The sequence below is a fragment of the Lynx canadensis genome, chromosome D4 (genome assembly GCF_007474595.2).
Source record: "Lynx canadensis isolate LIC74 chromosome D4, mLynCan4.pri.v2, whole genome shotgun sequence".
Lineage (NCBI taxonomy): Eukaryota > Metazoa > Chordata > Mammalia > Carnivora > Felidae > Lynx > Lynx canadensis.
Genome location: NC_044315.2, coordinates 57,385,575 through 57,413,286, shown reverse-complemented (window position 1 = coordinate 57,413,286; position 27,712 = coordinate 57,385,575). Strand labels below are relative to the sequence as shown.

Sequence of the window (27,712 nt, the reverse complement as noted above, 5' to 3'; positions counted from 1 at the left end):
GAACCAGCAAATACTTCATTGGAGACACACCAGACTCCACCTGCATCAACTCAGAATACCAGCCGCCCCAGCCCCAGCCCCATCTGTCCTGCAATCCCCCTCCCAGCACAAGACAGCATGGCACAGCCCAGATGCTGCCTTGGGAAGGAAGCCTGAGGCCAGAGTTGCTGAACTGCTGGGAAGATCTGGAGACTCAGTTTCCCCAAGATGGACTCCATTTCCTCGGGAATGATGCCATGTTCTGAGAGGGCTTTGTCTCCCGGGGAAGGAATCCATGTCCTTAGGAGGGCTCCATATCCCTGGGAAGGACTCCACACCCCTAGGAGTGACTCCTTGGTCCTGAGGGGCTCTGTGGCCCTGCACAGGCTCCAGTCCTTAAGAAGGACTCCATGGATGCAGGAAGACTCCAAGCCTTCAGGAAGTGCGCCAGGCCCCTAGAAGAGCTCCATGTCCTCAAGAAAGACTCCGTGGCCTCTAGAAACACAACCTGTCTCTTATCCCTGGGACGGCTCCGCATTCCCACGAAGGGCTCTCTGCCCCTAGGAAGGGTTCATATTCCCCAAGGGCCAGGCCCAAAGCCCCCCCTCAGCTGGCACAGATGCTGCTGACAGTGGCCCCTCCTGGGCCCACAAGGCCCAGCTCCTCCTGCTCATTGATGCACAGCTGGTAACCGCAGCCCCGGGCCCGGGCTCCAGATGGGACCCGGTGGTCAGTCTTGGCACGTGGGGGCAGCAAGAAGCCCACACTGCCAGCGATGAGCATATGCCAAATGCTGTGAATGTAGAAGTAGTTGTCTCGGGTCTCCACAAAAGCATAGAGTAGGACAGCACTGCCTGCAATAAGGCTGCCCGGGCACAGGTAGAAAAGCCAGCGGCGCCATGTGGGTGGGTAGCAATGCCGGCGGCGGACGCTGCGTACTGTCTGGGGGAAGCAGAGAAGTGGGACTCAGGAATACGAGGCCTTGTAACCCGAGCCAGAACTGGTCATTCTCAGGCTTCCCTGGAGCCCTGGTCGCGACCTGAAGTCACCTGCCAAGACTGGAGTGGGCACCACGCGCAGCACCATGATGATGACCGGGTCCAAGCCCATCTTACATTGAGGACCAGACACTCAGGGCCCTGCACCCAGGTGCTGCTGGGACTCCCCCCTCCCCTAGCCCTCCCAATCTTACCCAGGCTGTGGCCAAGATCCCCAGGGCGAAGAGACTGGGTCCGAGCAGGTTCCAGAGTCCATGCCGATCAAGCTGTAGAGCCATAGACAGCAGCATAGCCCCCAGCAAATACAGCACCTGGAGAAAGAGGACTCCGGGGGCTGGGCTGGGTGGGAGAGGGGCACTTGGCAATGCCCCCAGGGAGAGGTTGGGAGTGAATTTCAAGTAGACTTTGCCTATGGTTGTCCCCCAGGGCCCACTCTGGACTGACCTGCTTGACCACAGGCTGTAAACGAGCCATGGCAATGACAGTGACCCACACCGACATTAAGGAGCCCAGGAAATCACAGAACTGCAGCACATCGTAGTCCATGATGCAGAAAACCACAATGCCTGGCTGGTCACAGGCATGGTAAAACTGGAGGAAGAAATGACAGGCATTGAGAGAACCTGGGGCAGTAGTCCAGGTCCGTGAAACTGGAGAAAGAGACAATGAGGGTAGTATACTGCTGTCAGAAAAGCAGAGGTCAGAGATCACAGACTGAGCAGAACTGGGAAATGCCTGACTGACTCCCTGCTTCTGAGAAGAATGTGGTAGGGAGGCCTGGTCTGCTTCACAAGTTGTATGTATCTGGCAGCCCCGACCCCTGTCCTCACCCTCCTAATCTTTCTGCTTCTGGAATGTACTGTGGTGAGCACCAGGCAGGCAGGGGATCCAGGTCTGTCAAACTGAGGCCAATCCTTCCCTACTTCTCATGCTCACCATGGGTCCCACCTATAATCCCCACCCCTGGCCCAAGCTGTGGGGCTGGACTCTGATCTTGTGGCCAACCCAGACCCTAAGCCACCCCTGCATATCCCAGTCTCCCCTGATAGCTCAGCCTCATCTTCAGATGCATTCATCTTCAGGCTTACATTACCTGGCCCTCTTCATCCCCTCCCACCCAATGTCATGGGTGGAGAGATGAAGCAGTAAGGAAAAAGGCAGTCCCTAGGCCATGGATAAGAACATGTCACTTTACACCACGGAAAAGAATGTAGGGAAGGGACAGTGTCCACCTATCCTCCACCGTGGGAAAGATGGTAAAGAGGAGAGTATTCAGGAGCTTCAAAGGGGGTGCAGAGGACACAGGTGGAACTGGATCAGACTATACTGGGCACCCCCATTAAGGAACCAAGGTCTGCAGTCAGCCGTCCTTGGTCTGTGGTCCCAACCCCTCTGCCTCTCTGGACAATGCCTCTGGCATCCTGTGTTCCCTTATTTGTAAAAAGGGCTACCCAGGAATAACCTGAGTTCTCTTTGCCTTAGAACATCTACTGTCACCTCTCTCTGAACTTCCATGTAGAATTTATGTGATTTGATTATTTGATTATTTATTGGTATCAAACACTAATCACATGTATGGTTTTAGGACTATCTTTGGTGCAAAAATGACAGGAACATATATCCCTCTGTGTCATGTGCTATGAGCCCACCCAAAGACAAAACAGGACCTATGAGGACAAACAGCTCCAGACTGAAAACGAACATCATGGTGGCATGCTCACTCCCCCATCACCTGATACTGTCCCTGCTCCGGGTCAGGAAGACTAGATCCTTATGGTGATGAAAGAAGAAAATTTAAATGCTACAATGGGAGAAAAAAGGTTTTTGACCTATATAAACGATGAAAATCTACTCATTGGAGCTGACCTTGAGACATACTAGCAGATTTTAGGGGATCAAAAAAATTTCTTAAGATTCTGTGAAACAGTATGCTTGATCTCTGTCCCCTGCATGTCACCCCAGGTCCTCAGGGAGCCATGTCTACCAAGGGCATCTCTTGATCAGAGAAACAAGCTGGTGTCATTGCCAGGGTTGGAATGAAATACATCAGGCTGAACTGAAGCTGGGGCAGGAAAGCTGTGTTGTACCACCCAAAGGTGGCCTTTGAAGCAGCTTCATCACTGACTGAAGGGACCTTTAGGTACAATTTGCAGCCCAGATCAACTTCTTCATCATTCTATTGAAAGGCAACCCTACATCACAAGGACTCTCTGAATCCCAAGAGAGGTGGCCTTACAGACCTCAGTGAGAGAGGTAGCCCAGCCTTCCACAGGCATAACCTTGGCTGTGGGTGGAGGGCAGGGATATCCAGTCCACAGGTGAGATAAGAGGTAGCTGAGTAATATCACAAGTCATTCCGTTCTGGCAGCAATGGGTCTCTGTCACTTCTGGGAAGAATGGAAGTGGAAGAACCTGGTCTCCTGCTTGACTGCATTAGAGTTGAGAATGAGAAGGTGGAAGTGAGGTCAGGAAGAAGAGTTCAGGAAAAAACATTCTATCCTGACCTCAAATGACAAACCATGACACCCCAGCCTTAATCAAACAGTATCCCCTGTAGAAAAAAAGCAGATGGAAAACAGAAGCAGGTCTGTTGTGAAAACTAGAAGAATCCCATCCAGGTGCAGAGCTGCCAACAATAGAGTGGGAAAACAGACTCGAAAGTTCAGTCTCTAGAAACAAAGGATGAGAAAGAAATTGCTAAGTTTCTTTTTAGCTTGTTGAAGATTTCATCCAGTTATTCAAATTGTAAAATTTGCACCTGTGACAAAGGAAGAAATGTGAATAATGTAAGAATAGGGAGGAGCTAGGAGTTTAGAAAAAGAAAAAAAATGAAAAAGAAAACTTAGGTGTATTAATTGGCATTGGGAAACCTTGGGTTTGATTCCTCCAAATTTTAAAGTCCTAAGCTTATGTATCTGTCTTCTGTCTTTCCCTTCACTTTGGAGGTAAAAATGCTGTCCCTTCAGAAAGAGACTGCTTTGGAATGATCACGTTTTGAGTATCCCAGGCTTTTAAGTTTGGGGACATGGCTCCCTCTTACATATTATTAAACTGAGAAAGTGAGTTCTTACTGGGAAACTCTGAGAGACTTTTCATGAGAGTCCGCATCTGCATTAATATTAGTGTTTAAACACACCTAAAAGATTTATTTTATCAAATTTTTCTTTCTCTTGTATGTCCTAATTAATTAAGAGTTAATTTTGGTTCCTAATCAAATCAATATTTTGGTCTTTTGCTATTTTAGCTATTGGATATTGATTATTCTCTACCTCTAAGACCAGATATAAGTACTACAGCTACTAAATTACCCAATACTGTTTTCTGATTTGGATTTCATTTTAAAACATTAATTCTACATTTCAGCCCTCACTGAGCACTTGCTCCATCTGCCTGACTTTCAAGTATTTAGGAGGAAATGCCCAAACTGGGCATTTCTGGAATGCCCTTTCTGGAAGAGGGACTTGTAATAAATCCTTCAATCTCAGATAAGAGAAGATACACATCAGCAAAAGAAAAGTAAAGCTGAATCACCTAATAGTGAAGACACATCTAAAGGAATAATTAATTGAAGGCTGAGTTTCTCCTAGGAATTTATCTGCACTGAAAAAAAAGAGTAGGGGATAATGGAGAGCTTGTCTCTGGAGTAGAGAGGTTTGGAGAGCAATCATTTCACTAGTATTCTATGGCTGATTATTCTCCAAGCATACTAAAAGGTCAGAGAGATTGTTTAAGGTTGTAGGAAACCCACGGGGGTAGAGTTAAATTAAAATTGCAGCGTGAGGAGAACACCAATCCTGATCTGGCTACAGTTACTGCTGAATGTCTAAAAACACCATCAGTAAAGCCCATCACTGACTCCTTCATGGGGCACAATTTGCTAGGGAAACCAGCCAACAACCTGTGTCAGCTTACTTCATTGAAACTCCTCAACCTGGAGAAGACAGCATCTTGTCATTATATATTCTGGGATATACATATTTGCTTCCACCTGCTCTATTATTCGTGTAACAGAATCCATTATCCCTTGCCATGGTACCCCATTTATTACCATCTTTAACCAAGAGACACAATTTGTAGTCAACAAAGGAAAGTAAATCACTCACCACCACAGACTTTACTGGTGTAAACATATTGCCCATCTCCTAGAAGCAACCGGCTGAACAAAACACCAGAATGGCCTCCTGAAGGCTTAGTTATGGTGTCACCTGGGAGACTCTACTCTAAAAGTCTGGAATACTCTTCTGTATGTTTGGTGCCCAGTATGTGCTCGGTAAGCTCTAGTCATCTTATACTTTATGCCATATATGTTCATGAAAGCACATCCCTACTGTAATAAACTTTCCTCCATGCAGAAATAAAGAAACAAACAAACTTGTAATATCGTTGATCCGCTGAAAATTATGGGCTATTTTCTACATTGGTATTCCTTATGTTAGCAGCAATAAAAAGAAGTGATAGAAATAACACAAGAAGATAAGGGAATATTTAAGAAAAAAAATTTAGACTACAAATTGGCTTTTGTTAATATAATTCTAATTTAATTTGATACTTCCTCAGCTTTGGATAGTTCTTATGAGGTAATTTTTGAAAATTAATGTAAATTTTTTTTCTATGGAATTTTATATTTTTATAACCTAACTGTAGAGTTCATCTAACGCTTCAAAATGGAGTTATCCAGGCACTATAGAATGTAAAACTGAAAATGCAGATATATTCAATCCGTGCAAAGATTGGAATATTTGCACTCAGGATATAATGGAAGTTACTGCTATTCTTTTATTTTCTGCTTCCATTTCCTCTTGGAAAAAATCATGGGATTTTGCCAAGGGCCACTAAGAATGACTTGTGAGGTATGAGAAACAGAAGAGATATGAGAAGGCAGGCTTGTAGTCAGGATGTCAGCAGTCAACAAGGAAAGCCCCAGACATCAGCTCTGTCTGGGTCTTTGGGGAGCAGATTGTAAGGATCCGACTAGCACTGTGAAGGGCTCACGGCTTTGGACTGCATGCGTTAGAGTTGCACAACTGCAATTATTGATAGATTTCCCTTGATGACTTCTTGTATTTGGTTATATTTTCTGACCTTTTCATTGGTTCCTACCTTTTAAGAATTTGAGAACTATTTTAATTTTTTTAATGTTTGTTTATTTTGAGAGAGAGAGAGAATGTGTGTTTGTGTGTATGTGTGTGAAATGGGAGAGGGGCAGAGAGAGAGGGAGAGAGAGAATCCCAAGCAGGCTCCATCAGTGTGGAGCCCAATGCAGAGCTCAATCTCATGACCATGAGATCATGTCTTGTGCCAAAATCAAGAGTCGGACACTTAACCAACTGAGCCACCCAGGTGCCCCTTGAGAACTATTTTTTAAAAAAGAATTTGAGAACTATTAACCTGAGGTCATAAGGTTCTCTACATACTTCAGGATTTCTGAAAAACTGAAGTCAGGTTAGAAATTTATCAATTGCCTCGCTGCCTTGGTACTTGGAGAACAATATAGCTTAGTGATTACATGTGAGGGATCTATGGTTCTACCACTCATGTTACACCTTAGACAAAGTAGGTAAACTGCCCTCATCTGCAAACATGGATGATAAGGGCACCTATTTGGGTTCCTGGGTGGTTCAGTCAGTTAAGCATCGGACTCTTGATTTCAGCTCAGGTCATCATTTCACAGTTCGTGGGACTGAGCCTGAGTCAGGCTCTACACTGATAGCCTGAAGCCTGCTTGGGATTCTCTCTCCCCCTCTCTCTGTCTCTCCCCTGCTTGTGCACATGTGCACTCTCTCTCTCTCTCTCTCAAAATAAATAAACTTTTTTAAAAAGTACTTATCTATTACTCTAGTGCTATTGTGAGAACTCGGTTAGCAGTGCCTGACACACTAAATGTTATTTTATTATTACCGTTATCTGAACTGGTCTTGCTACATACAAAATCAAGTGCTGGATTTGTAACCTGTTTTTCTTTTAATGTATTTTACATATTATGTAATGTATTTTGCATTTTAAATATTTTACATATTTACACTTTGAACTCCTGAAGAACAAACCTACTGTCTACTCCCATGCCCTGGATAGGACTCGATGCGCTACTCCCAGGTGCAGACTGTCCTGGATTTGAAGACAGGGGAAGACTGTCATCTACTGCCCTGGGACTGTTACCTGCAATATGATCAATGGGTCCTTAAATGCAGACTGTGGAGGAACGAAGTAAGTCTAGACTAAGTAAGAATGGGAAAGGAAGAGAGATGGGAACTTGCCCAGGAAAACTGGATGACTAGTAGCTCTACATTTTGGCCCATGTGGTAAAAGAACAGGGGTTAGAGCAAGACTTCAGGCAACACCTCAGAGGCCAGGATCTTTTCCTTGATCTTTTGCTTATTATCCTGTGTGTTTCTCTTTTGTAAGTAGACTCCACACCTGACATGGGGCTTGAACTCACAACCCTGAGATCAAGAGTCACCTGGTCTACTGACTGAGCCAGCCAGGCATTCTGCTTATTATCCCATTTAAGAAAGTGGAAGCTCTGTATGTGATGTCAGTCACTGCAGGCTCCCCTGGTGTTCCAACTGGGGAAAAGGCCTTTTCTGTCAAGGACAATTTGCCACTGTATCCAGAATATGAGGAGTCATCTGGCATACTAAACATTCTAGAGCCAATGCCCAGATGTTCGTGCAAAGTGCAGAGAATGGACACAGTCTCCCCACATGCTCCAGGCTCCTAACACACTCAGGTACTCTTACTAACTATGAATTCCATTAGATCTGCATGCATCCAGGAGTGGGCTGGTGGAACAGTTGTTGCTAGAGGATGCGGTAGCAACAGTATAAAGGGCATCTGGCAGTAAAGAGAAACACTCTCTACTATAAAAATAGAATGAGGCACTGTCAGAGCAGGTCTAAAAGGGGGTGGGGGGCAGCCAAGCAAAATTGGAGTGTGCCCTTCTCACCCAGCTGAAGAGGCCAAGGTCTCTCTACAGGGCATGGTTATAGCCTCCTCTTCCTCATTTGTGCATGAACATCCTGGAGGACCCTACAGCATGCCCCTCAATTCACCCCCTACTTTCTCCTGAATGATAAGTAGGACTTTTGTGATTTGGACATATGTGTGATCTATTAATGCTGAACAAAACGGAAACACATATTGATTTTTGTGATTCTTGTTGCCAAGACAAGAGGAAAGTCTGAATCTATCTAAGATTTCTGCAGTGCTCATAAGCAGGCACTATACGTCACCAGATGCCAAGAGTCCAGAGATGAGCTGAAAAGATCCCTAGATGCAGCATCTCAGGGGGAAAATCTACATGGGGGTTACATCACAGTCGCAGGCTCACTCCTCTACCTTTTCCTTTCACTGTGATGCTTGCTCTAATATGAACTTTTCTGTTTGTGGAGGAGTGGGAAGACACGGAGAAGGGACTGTGGACATTCTGTAATGGGAGGGTAAGGATTTAAAACTATACTAATCTTCATCAAAATATGCTCCTTTGAGCTGGAATTTTATGTCACACCACCACTTCCCATGATGGCTCAGGACGTAGCTGAGTCCATAAGATTTCTTAGGATCCCAAGAGCCAGAATGCTCTATAAACTACCCAGGTAGAGACATCCTCTCTGTCTTCCAAAAGCTCTCATGAGAGATCAAGGAGGCCATGGTGACTAAATGGGGATACACCTTCTCATACCATAAGAACATGTTGAAGATGCAGAAGTCCCCAGGACAATGAGGAACATGAACACAGTGTAGCTAGCCCTCACATCATGAGAAGTGGAGACTCCGTACAGAGACATGGGAGAAAGTGCAGATCCCTTGCCACCGTTCAGAGTGGAAAGGTGAAGCTGTGGACACCGTTCCATACCATAAAACAGCCAGGGTGTTTAAGTAAAGGTCTCCTTGGCCCCTGGGGTGTGACACAGCTGGAGAACACACACTGTTTCTAGTGGCTGTTGCTTATCTTAAGTTACAAACGGCCTTGTTAATTTATCCCAATGTGCCTTACAAAAATTACTATAGTCTTCGCATGCCATGACACTGCTGTAGAAGACACCGTTGAAAAGGAGACATCCTCATATGATGAAGGTGTAGACATCCCCACATCCGTGGAAAACACGGTGGAAATGCAGACCCTCACCCATCACCATGAAATAAGGACTTGGTGAAGACACAGATGCACCGCATACCGTGGAGAAGAACATGGTGAAGGTGTAGACAGCAGCCTCCAGCACATATCGGCTCCGAATGGCCAGGACCACGGGTGGCAAAAACATGAGGTTGCTCAGGCAGAGCAGAAGTGTGGACAGCAGCTGGAATCCATAAGTGAGCGCATCTGCACTGTCAGTGCAGCCCCAGCCCCTCCACCCTGCGAGGGGGGAGAGCACAAGGTGGAAGGTGGAAGAGGGCCCAAGGCAGCCACGGTTGGGTTCGGGTTGGGCAGACACTTCTGCTGGCAGCCTCTTGCCAGGCGCAACGTCACAGCCGGGAGTGGGTGGTCTCACCCTGGCTCGGCCCTCCAGTTCTCTCCAAACCCATTCTCAGTTCCAGCTGCCGCCCCGCAGTCCAGACCACCCCCCCACACCCCCCATCCAGGAGCCCACCGGCGCGGCTCCCTCGCCAGCCCAGCCCGCTCACCGGCCTTGCACTCGCAGGCCGCGTACAGGTAGTTGTGCGTGCGCAGCAGCTTGCACTGGCCATAGGGCCCGCAGTCGTCCACGCAAGGGGAAAGGAAAGTGCGCAGCCGCACCTCAGCCGTAGCGTTCCGGCACCGCACGTACCTGCGCACATGAGGGCCGTGGTCACCTGCTGCCCGGCCGCTACTTCCGTGTCCCAACCCCGCCCTGCCCCGCCCCGCTCCGCTCACCGAGGCCCCACGCCGCACAGAGAGCGGAGGGTCAGGAACCAGGTCCCAGTCTGTGGGAAGGGGATTCGCAGCCTGGCCACTCTGGAAGTGGCACTGACGGAAAGGAGGAAGCCAGCCAGGGACTCTTAGAGAAGGGAGAAGAGGGCATATATCAGTGAGAGGGAGGAGGAGTCAGTATGGGGTCAAGACCTAAAGAACCTTCACCCACCTGACCCTAGCCCATCCTTTCTCCATACCATCCCCTACTGCCCCAGCCCTAGACTTAAAGCCTCCTCTGCTTCTCCCGTTCCTCACCCCCACCTTTAGAACAGGTCACTGCTGCATCCCCCAGGCTCAAGGGCACCTCGTGAGTCAGGCATCCGAACACTGTCACGTTTTCCTGGCGCAGGGAGCTCTGAGGAGGGCAGGTATGAAGAAGAGGCAGTCACACCCTCCAAGCCCTACCACCACCCCACCGCCCCCAGACTCCTACACCTGTTAACCCTTCTCCAGAAACCCCTCCAAGAGCTCGCTGGACATCCATTCCTGTAGGTGCTCTCCACGTCAAAGCCTGCCTTTCTCCTTCTCCCCGTCTTTTTCTCTCCTTCTCCCTCTCTCATCTCCATTCTTAGAACAGAAAAACTGGAGAACACCAGATCTTCCATGGCAGAGATCTTTCAAAAACTAATGAGAAGGAAAGGCCCAATTCTGAATGTTGTCTTTGAGCAGAATTGTTTAAACTCTGTCTAGGCAAGGGAGAACATCCTGTTTCAGTCCTGTCTAGCTTGCTGGAGGGAATAGGAGGGGGACTGTTGCTGGATGTAGAAACTAGTTGTGAACAAAGGTAACTGTAAGGTTTTCAGTCACCTTCTTATCTTCACCTGGGTCTGAAGGCAGGAGGCGTGTAAAGAAATGTATTCCTCAGGTGAAGTGATCCTAGGTACTAAATATCAGTAACAGAATGCCTGAGGGGTTAATGTAGCAACCTGTCTGGGATTTAAAGAAACCAGATATCCACAGGACTAAACGTAAGGAGCGTCTACAACAATAAAAGTCACAGGATGCCATAAGCTCACCTCATTCAAGAAGGATTTGAGGTAGCTTATTAAATGCATATAATAGGATGAAGTAAATGCATGAGGGAAATTTAAAGATCAAGATAAGAAAATAAAGTCTGTCTCTAGCTGTGAGCCATATATTTGATGCTGACTTCCAAGCAACCAAAGCAAAAAAGGAAACATAATGAGTTACCAGATTTTATCTTATGAGTCCATAAGATAAAATTTAATCGGAGTCTCAGAAGTACAGCATCCAAAGGGGTGGTTCTCAGGAAAATTCTAATCAAAGAAGCACTGTGTTCTGTCATGCATCCTGTCCTCAACCACAAGGGTGAATTTCATACAACTTGCTTATAACTTCCTTCAATGCAAGCCAGGGTAATATGCCAGAGTATTCCATAGAAATCATTCTAGTGGGAAGCCAAAGGAAAAATGTCCTCTAGGTATGCAGTTCTGTGATCCAAATGTTCAGTTCTTGATTCCAAGGGGAAAAAAATTAAAATACTTGGAGGGAAAAAGCATAGAAGATGAGCCAACATCTTTCAGAATAAATATAACGGACTGTTTGCAGTGGGTAATAAATGTCATGGCATATAGATGGGTGTAATATAAGCGGATGAATGCAGAAAGGGCCAGGGAGGAGCCATGGGGGGTGGGGACACTGGCCTTCTACTCTCAAGACACTGAGGAAGAACAAGTATGCGTGGTGCTGGTCTCTGAAATGGGTGCTACAGTTTCAAGGTCAAATCAAGACCTCACTGTCACTGCCCAAAGGCAGTAAGAGTCCAAATTTAAGTATGAAAATAAGGAATGTCTTCAGGTTGAAGAATCTGCTCTGTCCTGACCAGCAGAAGGACAAAAAGTTCTGAGCCATGTGCCATAAAAGACCACATCTAGCCACAGATCAGGTCTCAGGTTGGCTGATAGGAAAATGGTGCCTGCCCCCGGAGCAGGGGAATAATAGAGTTAAAAGCCTGGCTGGGGGAAACAGTACATAAATTATTGGATCAATGCCAGTCTAAGACAGTCACTAAGGTCCTGATACAGGACTCTGCCCTCAGCCCAGTCTTATTTAATGCTGAAAATAATGAAGCCTGGCTCTTCGAGTGTGTGAATTACATAAAGCAGGGAAGACCCAAGGCCCAAACTAGTATTAGGCAATGGCTCAAAGATGGACATGAATTCTTCCATTCAAGTTACAAAGTTCACTGCAAAAATATGAGACAGGAATGGGCAGCAATTCACAGGCAGGCTCAGAGCATGAAAATGCGTATGCCCCTTGGTTGCAAGTAGATAAACACAGAAGTTAATATGAAAAAGGACTGAGAGGACACACAATTTTATGTCTTCGACTTTCCAAAACTTTTACATGTGATCCTATTATTTTTATAATAAAAAAGTAAGTGTCTACAACTGTTTTGAAGAAAATAAAAAGGAAAAAGGAAAAGACCTCAAGATGTTAGTTCACCGCGGCCCCAGGTGATTCCCCAGTGTGATGTGGAAGCTGAAAGAGGGAACTGGATCTCAGGCTGCACAAACACCACCTGCCACCCTGGTCAGACCCCCTTGGATCACTGATCTCAGAGACACCATGACCAGAGGAGACAGCAGAGGATGGGAGATGTCTAAGATGCTGAGATTGTTCAGCTTAGGGGAGATTGAGGGGCATATGAAGGACTGTTAAAATAAGACAGCATATAACAACACCGATACAAGGTGTAAATAATAGAGGAAACTGTGCAGGGAAAGAGGGGGGATATAGGAACTCTCTACTTTCTGCTCAATTTTTCTATAAGCTTAAAACTTCTCTGAAAAATCAAGTCTATTAATTTAAAAAAAAAATAAAAAGGACAAGGACAGATTTACTGGCAATAGCTTCAGGGGCAAAACAAAGATTGGTGGATAGAAATCCACGGAGGCAGATTTTCATGGAATGTGAAGACTGCCTTTAGCAATCAGAGCTAAATATGGACTGCATGGCCTTAAGGGGTGATGAACTCCCCATCACAGGAGATTTGCAAGAAAAGTGAACACCTGCCATAGAGACCCTTAGGAAGCGGAAGGTTAACCTATAAAACTGGGATAAGTTGAGCCCACTCTGAGTTGCCCTGGCTGACCTAGCCCATCTGTAGTAAAGTCAATACTCAGGGGAATGTTTTTTGACCAGAATTGGGCTGAGACATGGTCGCTAATCATAAAGTTGGTCAAAAGGAACCCAGATATGCTTCCAGAAGGAGTTAAGAGCCCCCACACCCCTGACACCTTCTCCTTTAAGTTCCCCTCCAGGACAACCTTCCCCCCTCCCCCCACCACCCCCGCTGCTTTCCACCAAGAGTACCACATTGAGCTGGAGCTCCAGGCTGAGGACGCCCCCACTGTCCAGCACTGGCAGCAGCCTCAGGGCAAACACTGCCGGGCGCTCAGGGGGGAGGGCCACGCTGGGGCCAAAGAAGATGTAGAAGTGGACAGAGAAGGTATCCAGTTCATTACGCAGCGTTGGGCGCACTGGCCAGCAGTGCTCTGGTGGAGATGTGGCCCCAGGCCCTTCAGGAGAGGCCCCCAGGGATGGCGGCTCTGGGGGCAGTGGTTGGTTGCCCAGTGACTGGGGCATGTTCATGGCAGCTCCAGGGACCAGGACACGGGACAGGCTGGGCTGCGGGCACTCTGTGGGCAGAGGAAATCAGTGCTGGGGCCTGCTGCCCTCACAAGCCCTGCAGCCCCACCACAAACCAGATCTGAGCCAGACAGGAATTAGCAAAGGGTAGGGAGAGACAAGAACTAGAATCAAATGCCCCTTGGGAATATGGGGCATCCAGGGTCACAGGATCGGGCCCAGGGGGTTCCTAGTGGTCACAGCTAATGTCATGTCATGTGGAGGGAGTCCAAGTCATCTGTCCCTCCCTAAGGGCAGTGAAGACACTGTTGAAACAGATGATGGGCCCTCTCAGTGTTTGGCATGGGCTTTGGCAAGGGCGGTGGTTTTCGATGCCCCTGCCTACCCTAGGAAACTGAAAAAGAGACTAAGCCAAGGAGAGTATTGAGGTCCCTTAGTTAGCCCCAAATCCAGTGCAAAATAATGATCTGAAGGCCTTCCAACAAATCAAAGCTCCAAGTTGGTAGGGCTTTTAGGAGTGTAAAGGAGCCTGGGTGGAGTTGAGCAGACTACAGGGACATGGCAGAGGGTCAACGAACACAGCCACCACGCTGCCTCTTCCCAGCCACAGATATCAGCACAGGCTGAGTGGCAGAGGCAGATGTGGGGCTTCTGACCTTGCAACCGCACACACAGCTGGAAGCGGATGGTCCTGCCAGGACCCCGGGATGGTATCTCCACACGCACGTAGACCCAGTGTCCCCAGGGGGGGAGTGCCAGCTCCAGCTGGCACATCGAGGCACCTCCACAGGATACAGAGCTTGAGTTGTGCAGGGGTGGGGCCTTGGGACGTAGGCGCAGTGTCAGGGGGCAGACCGATGCCCCGCGGCTCCCCACACATACCAGCTGTGCTGAAACCCTGTAAGTAAAGCTGGGCACAAAGACCCTGGACAGAGGGGAGGTTGGGGGTAAGAAAGGACAGGTGAGAGGGTGAGAAGGACACCAGAATGAAGAAAACACTAGGAAGAAGTTAGCAAGAAGGGACAGGGGATAACAGGAGGTCTTTTCAGGTCCTCCTGTCCATGCTGAGAGAGAGGGAGGCAGGGGTCCAACCCACCCTCAGGGCTTTGGGTGGCCCAGCAGCCCAGGTTGGCCACAGGGTGAAAAGAAGCCAAAAGAACGCTATTGCCTGTTTGAGGCCAGGGAAGGAAGAGGGAAAGGAAGAGGGAAAGGATCAGGTTTGGGGGAGTATCTGACTTACTTGTACAGGGCTGAGCGATTGTGCGGGGAGAGGGTTTGCTCTGAGGGACGGCCAGGCACCAGCACAGCAACATCCAGCAAACGCCGGACAATCAGCTGCGGCTGAAGGAGGTACTGACACTCATCCTGGAGACCCTGAGACAAAAGCAGGGGCGGTGGGAGGGTAGAGACAGCAAGGGTGATACTAAAGCAAGGCAAACAGAATCTGCTGAGGGGTCGGGGACAAAGTTCCTCTGGCCTCTTGCCCCCAGAGCTAGGATTGAGGTCTCTCTAGGCCCTAGGTCCCTCCTGCCTTGTCTGCACCTCTGTTTTTCCTAGGTCTCTAGGATCTGCTGTGATCCTCGGCCTTGGCTGTTTGGGGACTCAAACCCAGTCCTTCCTGACAATCAGGCCCGCTCCTCCTCCACTCTAACTCCTCCTCCTGAGCAGTCCTGGACCATCCCTTGATGCAATTTCAAACTACCCCATTTCCCCTCCAAGCCCTCAAAAACTTAGAACACTGTCTCTCTTTGGGGGTTAGAAAGCTCCTTGAGGCCTCCAGTCCAAACCCACCGGAGCCTACTAATCTGAATCTTTAATTTCTTTTATCCCCCACCTGCCCTCCCAAGAACTTGTCCAGCCTCTGCTTTAACACCTCCAGGGAAGGGCCACTCTACCTCCTAGGCAACCTCCAGACTGTAAACAGCTTGAAAACAGGATCCTTGTCTTATTTTATTTTTGCTCCCCCAGACATGGAACCTAATATAAAGTGCATACCTCACAGATGAATGTCTGCTGAATATATGAACCAATCAATCAATCAACACAGCTGGGGGCAGCTCTGATGTTTATGAAGCCAAAGCCTGTTTTCTGTCTCCCCTCCCACTGCTCTGCCTCAGGAGACCCACAGATTCATCTGCTTCTTCTGAATCAGGCTAGGTTTCTTCCGTTGCTGGACAACAGTCACATCTAAGCTGCTCTTCTGGGTGAAATCCCTGACCCTTGTCGACTCAGTTCACACCACCTGGCACACACAGCCTCCTCACTCTTCAGTGGGCACAGTCCCTTTATTCTGGTTCCTCTTCTGCAACATCTGCAGCTACCTAAGCCCACCAATCCTAGCAATTCAGAGGATGGGGTTCCTGATTAGGCTTCTCTGTTATTCTGGACAAATGGCCTTATGTGGGCCCACTAAACTGGAGGCTACTGTTTATTTATGTGGTTATTCTGACCAAGACAAACCTCTAAACCTCATTCTGACAAATGTTGCAGGCTCTGACATCCTACCGAGTTCCATACCATGGAATAAGCCAGCCAAGGCACTGACTTCCAGCAAAACTCCACAAGGCTGGAAGAAGGCCTTGATGGATGCCAGGCCAGAAGATCTCACTACCCTTCGCCTGGAATTCTTCTGTGCCTTTTGCAGCATTGCATCCTCAATGCGTAGCACACCACCTGGCAAATACTAGGTGATAAAAAAGAGGATCCTTTCAGAGAGCTCTTCAAACTACCTAGTTGCTCAGAGACCTCCATCTCTGATATCCACAGCAGATCCCTCATCTTTGGTGTCAAACCCTAAGGCCCAGAAATACTAACACAAGGCATCTCATCAACCCCACTTCCTAGGGCAGGAATTACCACCACAATCACTTTGCAGTAAGCAAGCCCCAAGGGTGGATGCTCACACTTGGGAGGTGGCTCATTTCCTTGCAGGATGGACAATTCAGGGGAAGAGATACTTTCCTCCACATCTTTCTTGCTGTTGGCTTAACTGAAGGATTAGTGGACATGACCTCAATGGTTAAAATGCATTCCTTCCTTAAACTGTATAATAGGCACATCTAACACTCCTCCTTTATTGTGGAAGGAAGCACTCAATCGGTGAAGAGCAGGGAATGTGCAGAGGTACAGCAGCCTTCGCCCTATGATAGGGCAAGAGAAAGGGCACCAGAAGCCAGGTCTTCAGGAGCTGCCAAGGCATGAGCCAGGTGAGAGAGTCCAAACTGAGCCAACATCAGCAGTCATGTAAGGAACAGGGCCAAAGCAAGGACACTTGAGAAACCAGGAGGGCCAAAGTGAGAAGTAGAGTGCGAACCAGTCTGAAAGAAGCTGGGAAGGAAAGCCTTCAACTGAACCCTAAATGTCCTAGTATGGCTGGGCTGAGTTTCCTAAGGAAGGCCTGAGCAGGGTAGCTAGACTCTGGATAGGGCTTACAGACTAAGATGCCCAAAGACACTTGCCCTTCTCTGTAGGGATATCCCAGTACCCAGCACAATCCCTGGCCCACATTCGGTCGGCACCAATCAACATGGAAGAGTGCTGGACAGACTGCAGGGGGCAAGAGTGGAAGCAGGGAGAGGCCTGGGAGGTTACTGCAGTGGTCCAGGACAAAGCTCAGGGAAGGTATGCTCAGAGTGGAAAGACAGAAGTGGATGCCTCCAGAGCATGCTTTAGAAGTAGAGTCAACAAGACTTTTTCTTTATGGAGTAGCTATAGAGAATTAAAGGGAAAAGAAGAATCAAGTATGACACCAAAATTTGGAGCTTGAACAAATGGTGAATAGCAGTGCCAATTTATGGAGAAGAAAAGAGAGAGAAGAGGCTTAGCCTAGAAGAAGTAAAATGGGAATCAAAGAGATTTTTACTTTTGGCTTTGTTTTGATTTGTACATGCTAAGTTTGAGACATTTCTTGGACATCCAATCAGAGATACCAAGTAAGCAGTTAAATACAAAGTCTGAAGTTCAAAGAAATGAGGACTCATGGAATACACTTGGAAGGCATAACCTATAGGTGGTATTTAAAACTATTCTTCTGGGGACACCTAACAAGAGAATGGAGAAATAAAAAAGGAACTGTCTCAGGACCTAGCACTGGGGCCCCACAATATGCACCAGGCAGAGGAGACACCAAGAAAGGACACAGAGAAGGAGGAAGAGGTGGACAGGAGTAAAATAAGGACAGTTCTGTAAAGTCACAATGGCCAAAAGGAAAAAGTGTTTCAGTTAGGAAAGAGTAATATAAGGAATTAGTTAACAGCTAGTTACTACTTAACTCTGGAGAGGGGAAGTGGGGACCGGAAGGAGATGAAAGGAAGACTTACTTTTCACTGTATGCCTTTTGTACCTTTCGAATGTTGTACCAGGTGCATATATTACCTATTTGAAACACAAATATAATAATTTAGAAGGCGGAGGAAGAGCAGAATGAGCACTGTTAGTAGGTTTTAATCTCTTCAAGTTGAGACACAGAGCTTCACTTGGTCTTAGTTGGTGGATTCAGCCGAATCCTTTCTTCTCTAGTCTGTTTCTTTGTTTTCCTATCCTTGTTTTCATTATTTTACCTGCTTTCATTTACTTTCAAATCTTGGAGCTGGAAAGAGGAAGCATTTGAGGAGAATTCTGCTCCAGACATTTGGAAAACTTTCCCCTAATGAGCCATGTGGGTGCCAGATGTTATCTACAATCCAAAGGCCAGTCCCTCAGTGCAGGCTGGGCACCACAGAACGAGCACATGCTCCGAGACAGGGAAAACAAGGTGATGGAGGGCATGAGTCAAGACAGAAGAGGTTGATAGGAAAAGGGGAAAAAGGAAAGGAGAAGTGAGATCAGTTTTGGACACTATGAATTCGAGAAGATGGCAGAAGAACAATAAAAATATGCCATGCCCTCACTACGTGCCAGGCTCTGTGCTGGGTGCTAGGAATACAGCAGTGAATGGCATGGACACAGGAGCTCGCAGAAGCTCTCCACAGAGCTCAGGAGAATGGCCAGGGCCAGATAACTCACTTCCCTTTTACCAGCTCTTAAGGATCCCAATCACTCTCAGGATAAAGTTCAAGCTTCTAGGTCCTTCACCATCTGCTCTGCTCACCCCTCCAGCTCTCTCACCCACTCCAACAACCACTCCACACTGAACCACTTCAGTTCTCCCTTCTGTGCTTTAGCCCATGCTACCCCCACCACCTGGAATGCCTTTCCTTACTTTCTCGACATCAGGCCTCACTTCCTATTTCCTAAAACCGCCTCCACCATACTACCAAGCCGAGTTAGCCATCTCTCCTTTGTCCTCTTAAAACATCTCCTGTATCTCACGAATATACATCTTATTTATCTGTGTCCCTCACACCCAATCCAAGGTCAGAGACAAAGCAGGTGCTCAAGGACTATAGGTCCAAAGCTGAGGAGGACCCTAGAAACAGTGCTGCCTTCTTATGGTTGGGACTCCAGACCTCACCTGAGGAGAAGCCTCACAGGAAGTCAGGACAATGGTATAAGGAGAAAGCAAGTCAAGAAGATGGAGCCCTGGAGGAATGCTCTGGAAAATTCATCCACAGGATTGAATCTATGGAATTACCCAGAGAACTGAAGAATCCTTAGAGGCCCATGTAAGATTCCAAAAGATAATCTAATTCTTAGGGGAACCAAAAGGATGATCCTTGCCCATCCCTACCCCGAAGCCTCTAGAAGAGTCCTTGTCTAAAGACCTACATCTCTCATGGTATCTAGGTCTGCTGCCATTCATTGGGTAAGGTATAACTGTGCCCTCTTGTCTCTAATGTTGCCACATCCCAGAAGTTCTGCTGGCTAACCCTCCAGCCTGCAGTTCCAAATCCCCAGACTCTACTTCCTATATCTAGATGCAAATGGCTATTTCAAGGCTAGTTCTGACCTCTCCTAACCAGGTGTTAGCTCCTATAATCCCAGTCCAGGCCTAGGCCCCAGGTTCCTCCTGCCCATCCAGAAAGGTTTTTGGATAACTAGAACAGGGCTTCAGAAGAATTCTCCCTGTCAGTTCTCACAAAGAGAGTCAAGGATCACAGTTACGATCAGGAATGGGCTCTTTGGGATTTGGCCAAAGACCTAAGACATTCCTCAGAATAGAATAACCCTTGGTTCTGAAGAGAGTCAAGATCCACCCAGAACCCAGAGGCATTTCCAGGTGAGTTACTAACATGCTGTCATCCAGAGGACTCCCAGGCCTTGACAGGAAATTCTCTGGCACATCACTCTCAGGAAAAACAGACCTATCACTGAGGCCTCAGGAAGCTACCTCAGACCTAGTTCCCATCTCTGATAACAGCAGTGCCGGTGCACTTGTCCCTGTACAATTCTCAACTCATTCAAAAGCCTCACAAGACCTTCTCTGAACACCAAGCTATAGCAGAAGGAGGAAAGGCAAGCCTGATACAATCACAGAGCCACAGCCCTCAAGAAACTCAGCCTGGAGAGATATATCTGAGTCAAAGCTTCACCTAATTGGAAATTTCTGCCCCTTTCAATTCTCAATGGCCAAGTCCCACTACATTTCATGTTCTTCAGCATCCTGTTCTTTAAATTCTTGCTCCATTCATGCTCAGTCCTTCACCCTTACCACTGGCCCCACACACATAACCATCCCACTCTGCCAATGGCCAGCTCATCATACCCTCCCTTCCTGCCAACGGATAAGAATGAGAAACCTATAGATCCTATCACTAGGAGGAAACCTGGCCTGCCCAGCACCTGGAGGTGGCAGGAAATCTTTGTGGCATTTCCTTCCCCTCCAAACCAGAACGAAGAAGCGTCCTGACCTTTGAACCTACACTTTAGACTTTAAAAATCTCTGTTCTATGAAATCAGTGCTGATATTTAGAGAAAAGGGAAACAACAGCCAGGAGGGGCACCAGCTTCCCAAAGCATCCTTTTAACAGGAAAGGGCTTCCGTGACCCCAAGTGTTCTCCTATGGTCTTCCAGAGGGTATAGGGGGCTGAAATTATGAGAGAAGAGGAATGCGTTCTCCTAGATGGACCAACGACTGAGCTGGAGCCTATGAGAGTCTGCATAGCTACCACCAATCAAGATGTAGAACCAGACCAGTCCTGGGCTTCTGCAGCAGCTTCTGTGATCACCTTGAATAACCCTTGCACCTTCTAATAGGGACACTACTCCACAGTGCCAGGAATCTGACCGATTCCGGACTCTGGACTCTCCCTTCAGCTAACCTGGGACCCACTATATCCTCCTAAGGCTCCCAAATTGCTTCCTACAGATCAAGACCTCTGGCCCACCAGGTAAACTTCTGCCCTCTAGCTATGCCCCACCCTAGCCACCCTTATGCTGTTACCCACCCTGGCACAAGATTAGCATGTCAAGTAGCCTGTGGGGGGAATTCAGCAGACATGGAGAAGCAGCTTTGGCCCCTCCTTTCCTGGGCAGCGTTAACCCACCTTGACAGAGATGTGGCCGTGGGCCTGGGGAAGGTGGGCAGCCAAGAACCAGTCCCCAGGTAAGGGGCTGCTGACGTTAAAGATGCCTGAGGTGCGGTTGGGCAGTGTCCAGCTGAGGGTCAGTGAGAAAACCCCAGGCACAGCTGTGTCCCCCGGGAAGTGTGTGTGCAGGGGATTGATGACAGGGGGTGCCCCGGACCGGAAATACCTGGGGGACCAGAATGAGGAGAGGAAGACAATAGGCAATGGGGTGGGAGACAGGAAATGGGGAAAAGAAGAACTGTCAACTCATTGCCAATAACACAAGTGAATTCCCTACACTGATACATACAACAAAGTGGTTCCGGGTCAGGAGTCAGGACATAAAGAGTAAAAGGTCAGCTCAGACTCTCACACAGTCAAACAGTACTCAGGAAGTAGTCAGGAGACAAAGGTCTTGTCCCTCACTCAGTCATACTTCAATCCGGACAAGGGTCAGGGATCAGGGTCAGGAGGTCAGTTTAGATACTCATAAAGTCACACTTTAGTTTGGAGAGTGGTCTGGGGTTGGAGGTGGGGTCAGGATGTTAACTCGAACACTCACACAGTCACACTTTGGTCTGGACAGTGGTCCCCAAAAGTTCCCCCCTGCTCCTTGAAGATGATGAGGTTCCAAACAGCCAGGAACGTGTCCTCGGGAACGTGGAAGTGGAAGAGCTCGGTGCTGGCAAAGGAGCGGAAGGGACTCAGCTTGCGGGGTGAGCAGGTGGAGTAGTCAGTCAGGAAGAGGCCTCCTGGGGAGCATGCAAGAGAAAAAGGAGCAGCGGAGGACTCAGGGCATTTCTGCTAAGCAACAGGCACACCAGTCTTCCTCACCGATAGCACAAACTCAACAAATATTCTCTTCTGAGCCAGGAGCTGGGTCTCATGCTACCCTAGCCATCATCTGCTTTAATCCTTACAATGCCTTGGGGAAAATGACCTGTTTTTACAGATAAGGAAATTGAGGCTCAAGCCTAGACCAAACTGAGAATTCAAACCTACATCCATCTACATCCCAAACCAGGACCCTTTATATGACCCCTCACTTAGGAGCCATTGTTCTCCTCTTAACAAGCCTAATAACACAGATGTGTGAATGGCACACGTGTGTGTGTGTGTGTGTGTGTGTGTGTGTGTGTGTGTGTGTGTTGGCATGGACTCTTGGGCCACTGAGCAGGCTAAACTCCACCTGTGGAGCTTCAAAGTCAGCAAGGAACTGTCTAACTTTCCTTGTTTATTTTCTTCCCCTTTCTGTTCCCCTGTGGTCCCAAGAGCAGTGAAAACCCTCAGAAGCCTCACAAAAGCTGTCTGTATACTGGCTCAGGGCAGGAGGGAGGGTTGGGTGGAAATGTGGTGAGGATGCAAAGGACCAGCTTGGGTGGCAGAGGCAAGAACAGGAGCTGGCAGACACCATGAGAACTCCCAGGAGAGAAGGGAGTCATCAGGCCCTCTAGGATTCAGAATGAACAACCAGAGGGCATTTCCCCAGAGGAAGACTCAGTGAGGCAGTCAGTTCATGACTCAGTGGAATCTCAAACCACTTGGAAATATTCACACTTGGGGCTGGGGGGTACTGGTCATCTCTAACTGAAGTGCCAAGCTACAAGATACCTGATCATGGTTGTTCAGAGCACAGCCAAAGTGAGCAAAAAAGTCTAGTGGCAGCAGCTAGCCAGGCAAACACACAGGCACTATGACTGCTAGAATTGTGAAAATAACCTGTAGCTCAGCTGCATAGAAGGGTGTCCCAAATGGCAGGCAAAATTCTGGAGAATCTGACTGCTCTAGAGATTGAAGACCAGCCCCAGAGAAGCACAGAAGGATGCCCCCAGGACAGATGAGAAGGCTCGGAACTCAAGCAGCTTCAGGACAGAGCAGGGGCTGGAGGGGAGACCCTGGACGAGAGTTTTCAGCCAAATAGGAAATACCCGCAAGGCTTACCTCGTCTGACAATCTCCCTTCCAGAAATGGGAGCTATAACTCCAAAAATGAGGTATATGATACAACAGAGAAAGAGCTACCTGGGAAAGACAGTCTGCAGAAGGAGGGAGCACAGGTAAGGAGGACACCGGTGAACTTCAAGGTCACCCTACCCAGAGCTGCCCTAAATATGTAGAGGCCACTGGCCCTAGACTGGCCTATCCTCATCCTCAAAGGCCAGTCACACCAAAGGACTAGTCAGTCCAGTTCAGACCACATGATTGGTTTCAACTGTCAGCGAGGAAGACCTGCCACCTTGCAAGCTGAGCACTGATTAACAGGGAGGCAGAAAGCCAAGAGCTAAAAAGCTTGGATACTATTGTTACAAGCAAGCAGAGCTCTGGAGCGCCCTCTGCTGGGGTCGAGGGAGGGCCTCTCCTCCTCCAAAGTGGGTACCAGGGATGGGTCACGGGATGGGCCATTGCTACTGCTAGGAAGAAATGATGGCCAGGCCCCCAATGCGGACTCTCAGAGAACTAGTGGTGAAAAGTAGCTAATGAGTTTTGGGAAACAATGGATAAACAAATACAAAAATCCTTGTGATTCAAAGAAACATGGCATGGCCAGGAGAACCGGGGAACTAGTTAAGCCACCCCAAAAATGGCCAGGGGCTATAGAGATCATGGAATGGGCCAGTGGGAAAAGTCCAGCAACTTGACACGGTGGGAGGAACCCAGAAGTTCTGAGGGGAGACGCCTGAGAGAGCATCCACAGCCCCAATCACCGCAAGCTCTGGTTTGGCATTTCACAACAGAGCTGTGGCCCAGAGGAAATATGAGTAAAGCCCTGGTCAAGCTCAGATGAAGCTGTCCTGGATGCTCCACTACCTCCACATGAAGCTAGAGTGACTCTCCACCACCATCTGAAACATACATGCACATACACAGACAGACAAACGGACACACGTGCATACAGGCAGAGGCGGGCCCTGCTAGTGATAGCACTAGGTAGAACAAAAGGCCACTTCCTGGAATGCGCAGGCACACCTGGGCTATGCAACTATAGTCAGTGGAGGAAAAGATCCAAGGATTGGGGTAGGACCAGGAGACCCAGGAGGTACCTTCCATTCCTGAAATGAGATTGAAGCCAATAATAAGCATTTATCAAGACTATACTATGTGCTGTGATGTGCTATGATGGTCCTGTGACACTGCCAGCCTCTCCTCTGGTGAAATCTATCACCACCACTAGGTCACAGAGCACCCCTGCAGGCAGGCCACCAAGGCAGTGATTATTAACAGCATTAAGGGCAACTCTGCCCAAAGTAGGGCCTATTCAGTGCTCTTTTCCAACTTCATTACAAGTCTCCCCAAAGCACCTGAACCCACTTCTGGACAATCGTGTTTTAACCCACACCTTTTAGCTTTATACAGTTCTGTGGCCCATGAACAAAGAAGTCATGGTGGCAGGGATGGAAGCTATGAATTGAGCTCAACAGTATGGATTCTCCCTCGCCCGAACTGAAAAACTGGTATGGCTGCTACCTCCTCTGAGTGTCTAATCTGCCAGCAGCAGTAATCAACACTGAGCCCCTCTAGAGCTCCTTCCTCCGAAGAGTCAGGCTAGGGCTGACCAAACACTGCCAAACACTGCCTCCAAATAAGAAATCCATTTGGAAGGTGACACTTCAGTAATCCATCTATACAAGAAGCATGTTCCTCCTAAAGAGGAACATGTATTCTTCCCCTCACGTAATAACATAGGTGCTCAGAGGACACACGGGCTCACATGCACCCCACAGAACATACCAACAGACAAGCATGTACATACACTGACATGACCAGCATTCCCAGGGACCCCTAAGGTACACACACAGACACTTAAGTGCCCAGATGCCAGTGCACATACACATAGAGTTTGGACATCTCTGCAGGGGCACAACCGTTGGCATGTATTGATCTCCTCAAGCTTGTACACTGAACTAGGCCCCCAGAGCTCACCGAAACCCAGCTCCAACCCTCAGCTGCTTGGGTGTTATTGCCAAATACTCCCTTAGGCACATCTCCATCCTATCTACAGTGCCACCCACCAGAGGTGGCAGGGGTTGAGGCCATGAAGACCACAGTCATCTCCTTCTGATAGGGCCAACTTTATGGCATATCTCCTACAGCCAGGACCCCCTCCTCCTATCACATTCTACCCATTAAGAAGTTGGACCTCTCTCTCTCTGAATCACTTCCTCCCTGAATGGTGGCTGTAGGCTGACAACCGGCAAATGAGGAAGAATTTGTGGATTAAGCCTCCTTTTGGGAAGACAGGGGAGAGGACAGGTTGTGCTTTGAGTCTTCTCCCAACTGGGTCAATTTTCCTATTAGGCATATGTTGCAGTGAAAAAAAACCACTAGTATGGGACAGGAATTAGGAAACTTTTTTCTAGCCCCAGTGCCACCATTTACAAGCTTGTATGACCTTGGGAAAACTGCACCCCAACTGAGCCTCAGTTTCCCCATCTGTAAAATGGCCCCATCTGTATTTCAAAACTACTCTAAAAGTGTCAGGAATTATTCCTAAGCAAGTCAAGTTTATCTGGAACAAGGCTCATTAGCAAAAACAAATCCCGTTATAATGGTGACTAACCCATGTCCATCTGTTTGCTACACGTTGTTCTCAAAACTGTTTTCTTAACCCTGTTTTAATGCATGCCCAATATCTCAAAGTTTAGGCCACATCTTCCCACACTGGACTAAAGGCTCTCTGGTGTAGGAGGATCATGTCTCCCCCATCAAACTTCCCTTGCAGGAGAAGTTTCCAAGTTTTCTTCCTCAGAAAAGCAAGAGTCAATGTGGGGTCAGCGTGGACACCAGCAAAGAAAACCTTGGAGTCTCTGTCCTGGGGACTATTAGGCACCTGCTGAGCCTCAAGCCCACAATTTGCTCTCTTCTGAACCTCCCAATTCCTCTCAGTTGTGTAAGACCTCTCTCCTCCCTATTTCTCCCCACCTCTTCCCCAGTGATCTAGCTGCCCAGGTCCCACCTCTCCTGAATCCCTCCAGTCCATCCCTCCCTGCCAGAACCCCATCCCTGCCTCGGTGCTTCCTGCTTCTGCACTCACCAGCCCCTGGGCCAAGGACAGAGAACAGCAACAGCAGCAATAAGGCGGGCGACAGCTGGAGCCCAGACCTGAGTCGAGGCTGGGAGAGGGGCACGGTATGAGAGACAGGGGTGGGTAGTGGGAGAGACTTCGGTAAACACAGAGACGAGGGCAAAGGCTGAGATAATGGATTGGGCTGTGCTAGGCACTGGGGTTTGAACAAGGGCAGGGAAAGGGATGGAAGGAGGGGCTGTGATGGGGACTGGAGCAAGGGTAGGGTTTGGGCCTGGGGCTTAAGCAAACACTGGGAATGGGGTCGGGACAGGGGATGGGCTGGGATTTGTGACAGAAGGTGGAACACGGGCATAGGCGGGGTTAGGGGCCAGGAAAGGCACAGGGACTGGGACTGGAGCGGGGGCCTGGGTTGGGACCTGGACCTGGGCATTCGCTGGGACTCAGGCCGGGGCTGGGACCGATTTGGGAAGCGGGGCGAGGGCGGGGCTGGGGGCCAAGGGCTGGATGGGGATAGGACGAGGGGCCGGGACAAGGGCTGGGCCATGGCCCGGGGCGGGGGCGGGGCCGGACCGGCCAGCGCGGGGCGCGCGCAGAGCTGACCCACGGCTCCGCTCCCCACCCCCGGGAGGTGGCTTTCGGTGTCCTTGTGGGCCCGGGGCTGGGGTCGGGCCGGCTGAGGCCAGGCCCGGGACCTGGGTAGGAGTTCAGGCCTGGGCGACTCCGGGCTGCGCTGGACCGGCGATAACCAGGCCCCGCGGCGGCGGCCTCAGCCTGACGTAGTACGACACTCCGCCCCTCCTCAATTCGATTGGTCCTTATCAGTAAAGCCCACCCCATGCCCTATTCTATTGGTCTCCAACTTGATTCTGCGGGCCTTCGAGGACAGATTCCCGCCCCAGCCCCAGCTCCCTGAACCCTGCCTTTCTCACCCCATCCTGGGAGCCCCGAAGCCCACCTCAGATCCTCACAGTCCCCACTGATGGAGCCACACACATCTCATAGGAACCTTACAGAGACCCTCACAAACCCAGACACCTACGGACGTCCCCACAGATGTCCGCAGACTACCCAAACACTCTCACAGAGATCCAACAAACCCCTTTAAGAGAAGTGAGCCCCCTAAACTCGTCCCCTTTGGTCCAATGCAGCCTCCTCTGGAGACCGGACTGTTGTTGCCACGGAGACTACCGGGCGTTCCGATTGCTCTGGTGACTGATCCCTCCTCTCCCGGCACGGGTTCCAGAGGTTTCAGTCAAGCTCCTCCCTCAACGGCCCCGGAACCCCTCGTCCCTCCCCAAGTCCCCCTCCCCAGATCTGGCCAGAGCTCCTTTGCGAATTTCTGCAGGTGTCCAAGTCCCCTCGCCAAGTCGTAGACTTGAAGGCAAGGTCTCTCACTACATAGCAAGTACAGCCAGGTCTCATCCAAGAGCCTTCCATCCCTCGCTAACATTTCCCCTTCCCAGCTTAAGACGAGATCCTGACCTAAGGACTTGTAACAGCCAAGACAGGCCCAGAGGTATGTAGTTTCTCCAATGGCTCTTCCTCCAAGCCCTCATCTCGTTCCCCTCCTAACATATTCTGTCCCTTCCCACCTTAGTCCAACCCTCTCCCATTCTCTACTTTTCATCCTTTCCCTCCCCCTCCACCACGTTTCTCCACCCAGTTCCGTCTTCCCCTTCTTTTTCTCCTTCCTCTCCTCCTACCGACTGATTCTCCACCCTCAAGTACCTTTTCCTGTGCTGAATGTCAGGTCATCTTCCTA

General features: G+C 49.0%; 1 protein-coding gene across 2 annotated transcripts; it reads right to left on the bottom strand.

Annotated features, from left to right (window-relative positions):
• TMEM8B (transmembrane protein 8B) lies at positions 1 to 26,494 on the bottom strand. Of its 2 annotated transcripts, none has more exons than XM_030293765.1 (13): positions 25,957 to 26,494; positions 21,488 to 21,677; positions 20,905 to 21,112; positions 14,720 to 14,853; positions 14,136 to 14,404; positions 13,204 to 13,529; positions 10,129 to 10,222; positions 9,829 to 9,952; positions 9,600 to 9,742; positions 9,152 to 9,330; positions 1,422 to 1,568; positions 1,172 to 1,288; positions 1 to 921 (listed from the first exon to the last, which is right to left on the bottom strand). In XM_030293765.1, exons 1-13 carry the CDS (start codon positions 26,492 to 26,494, stop codon positions 586 to 588), a joined length of 2,805 nt encoding a protein of 934 aa, XP_030149625.1. In that variant the 3' UTR covers positions 1 to 585. The 2 variants fall into 2 exon arrangements, with proteins under 2 accessions (XP_030149625.1, XP_030149624.1); XM_030293764.1 differs by having other exon boundaries at positions 1 to 917.
• Positions 26,495 to 27,712: the final 1,218 nt, after the last annotated feature.

Excerpts from the sequence above, each read along its gene's own strand:
- TMEM8B (XM_030293764.1), bottom strand. The coding sequence starts at position 26,494 with ATGGCCCAGCCCTTGTCCCGGCCCCTCGTCCTATCCCCATCCAGCCCT. Across the intron at positions 21,678-25,956 it reads TGTCCTTGGCCCAGGGGCTG|GAGGCCTCTTCCTGACTGAC; the intron begins GTGAGTGCAGAA and ends CATGCTCCCCAG. Across the intron at positions 918-1,171 it reads GGATCTTGGCCACAGCCTGG|TACGCAGCGTCCGCCGCCGG; the intron begins GTAAGATTGGGA and ends TCCCCCAGACAG.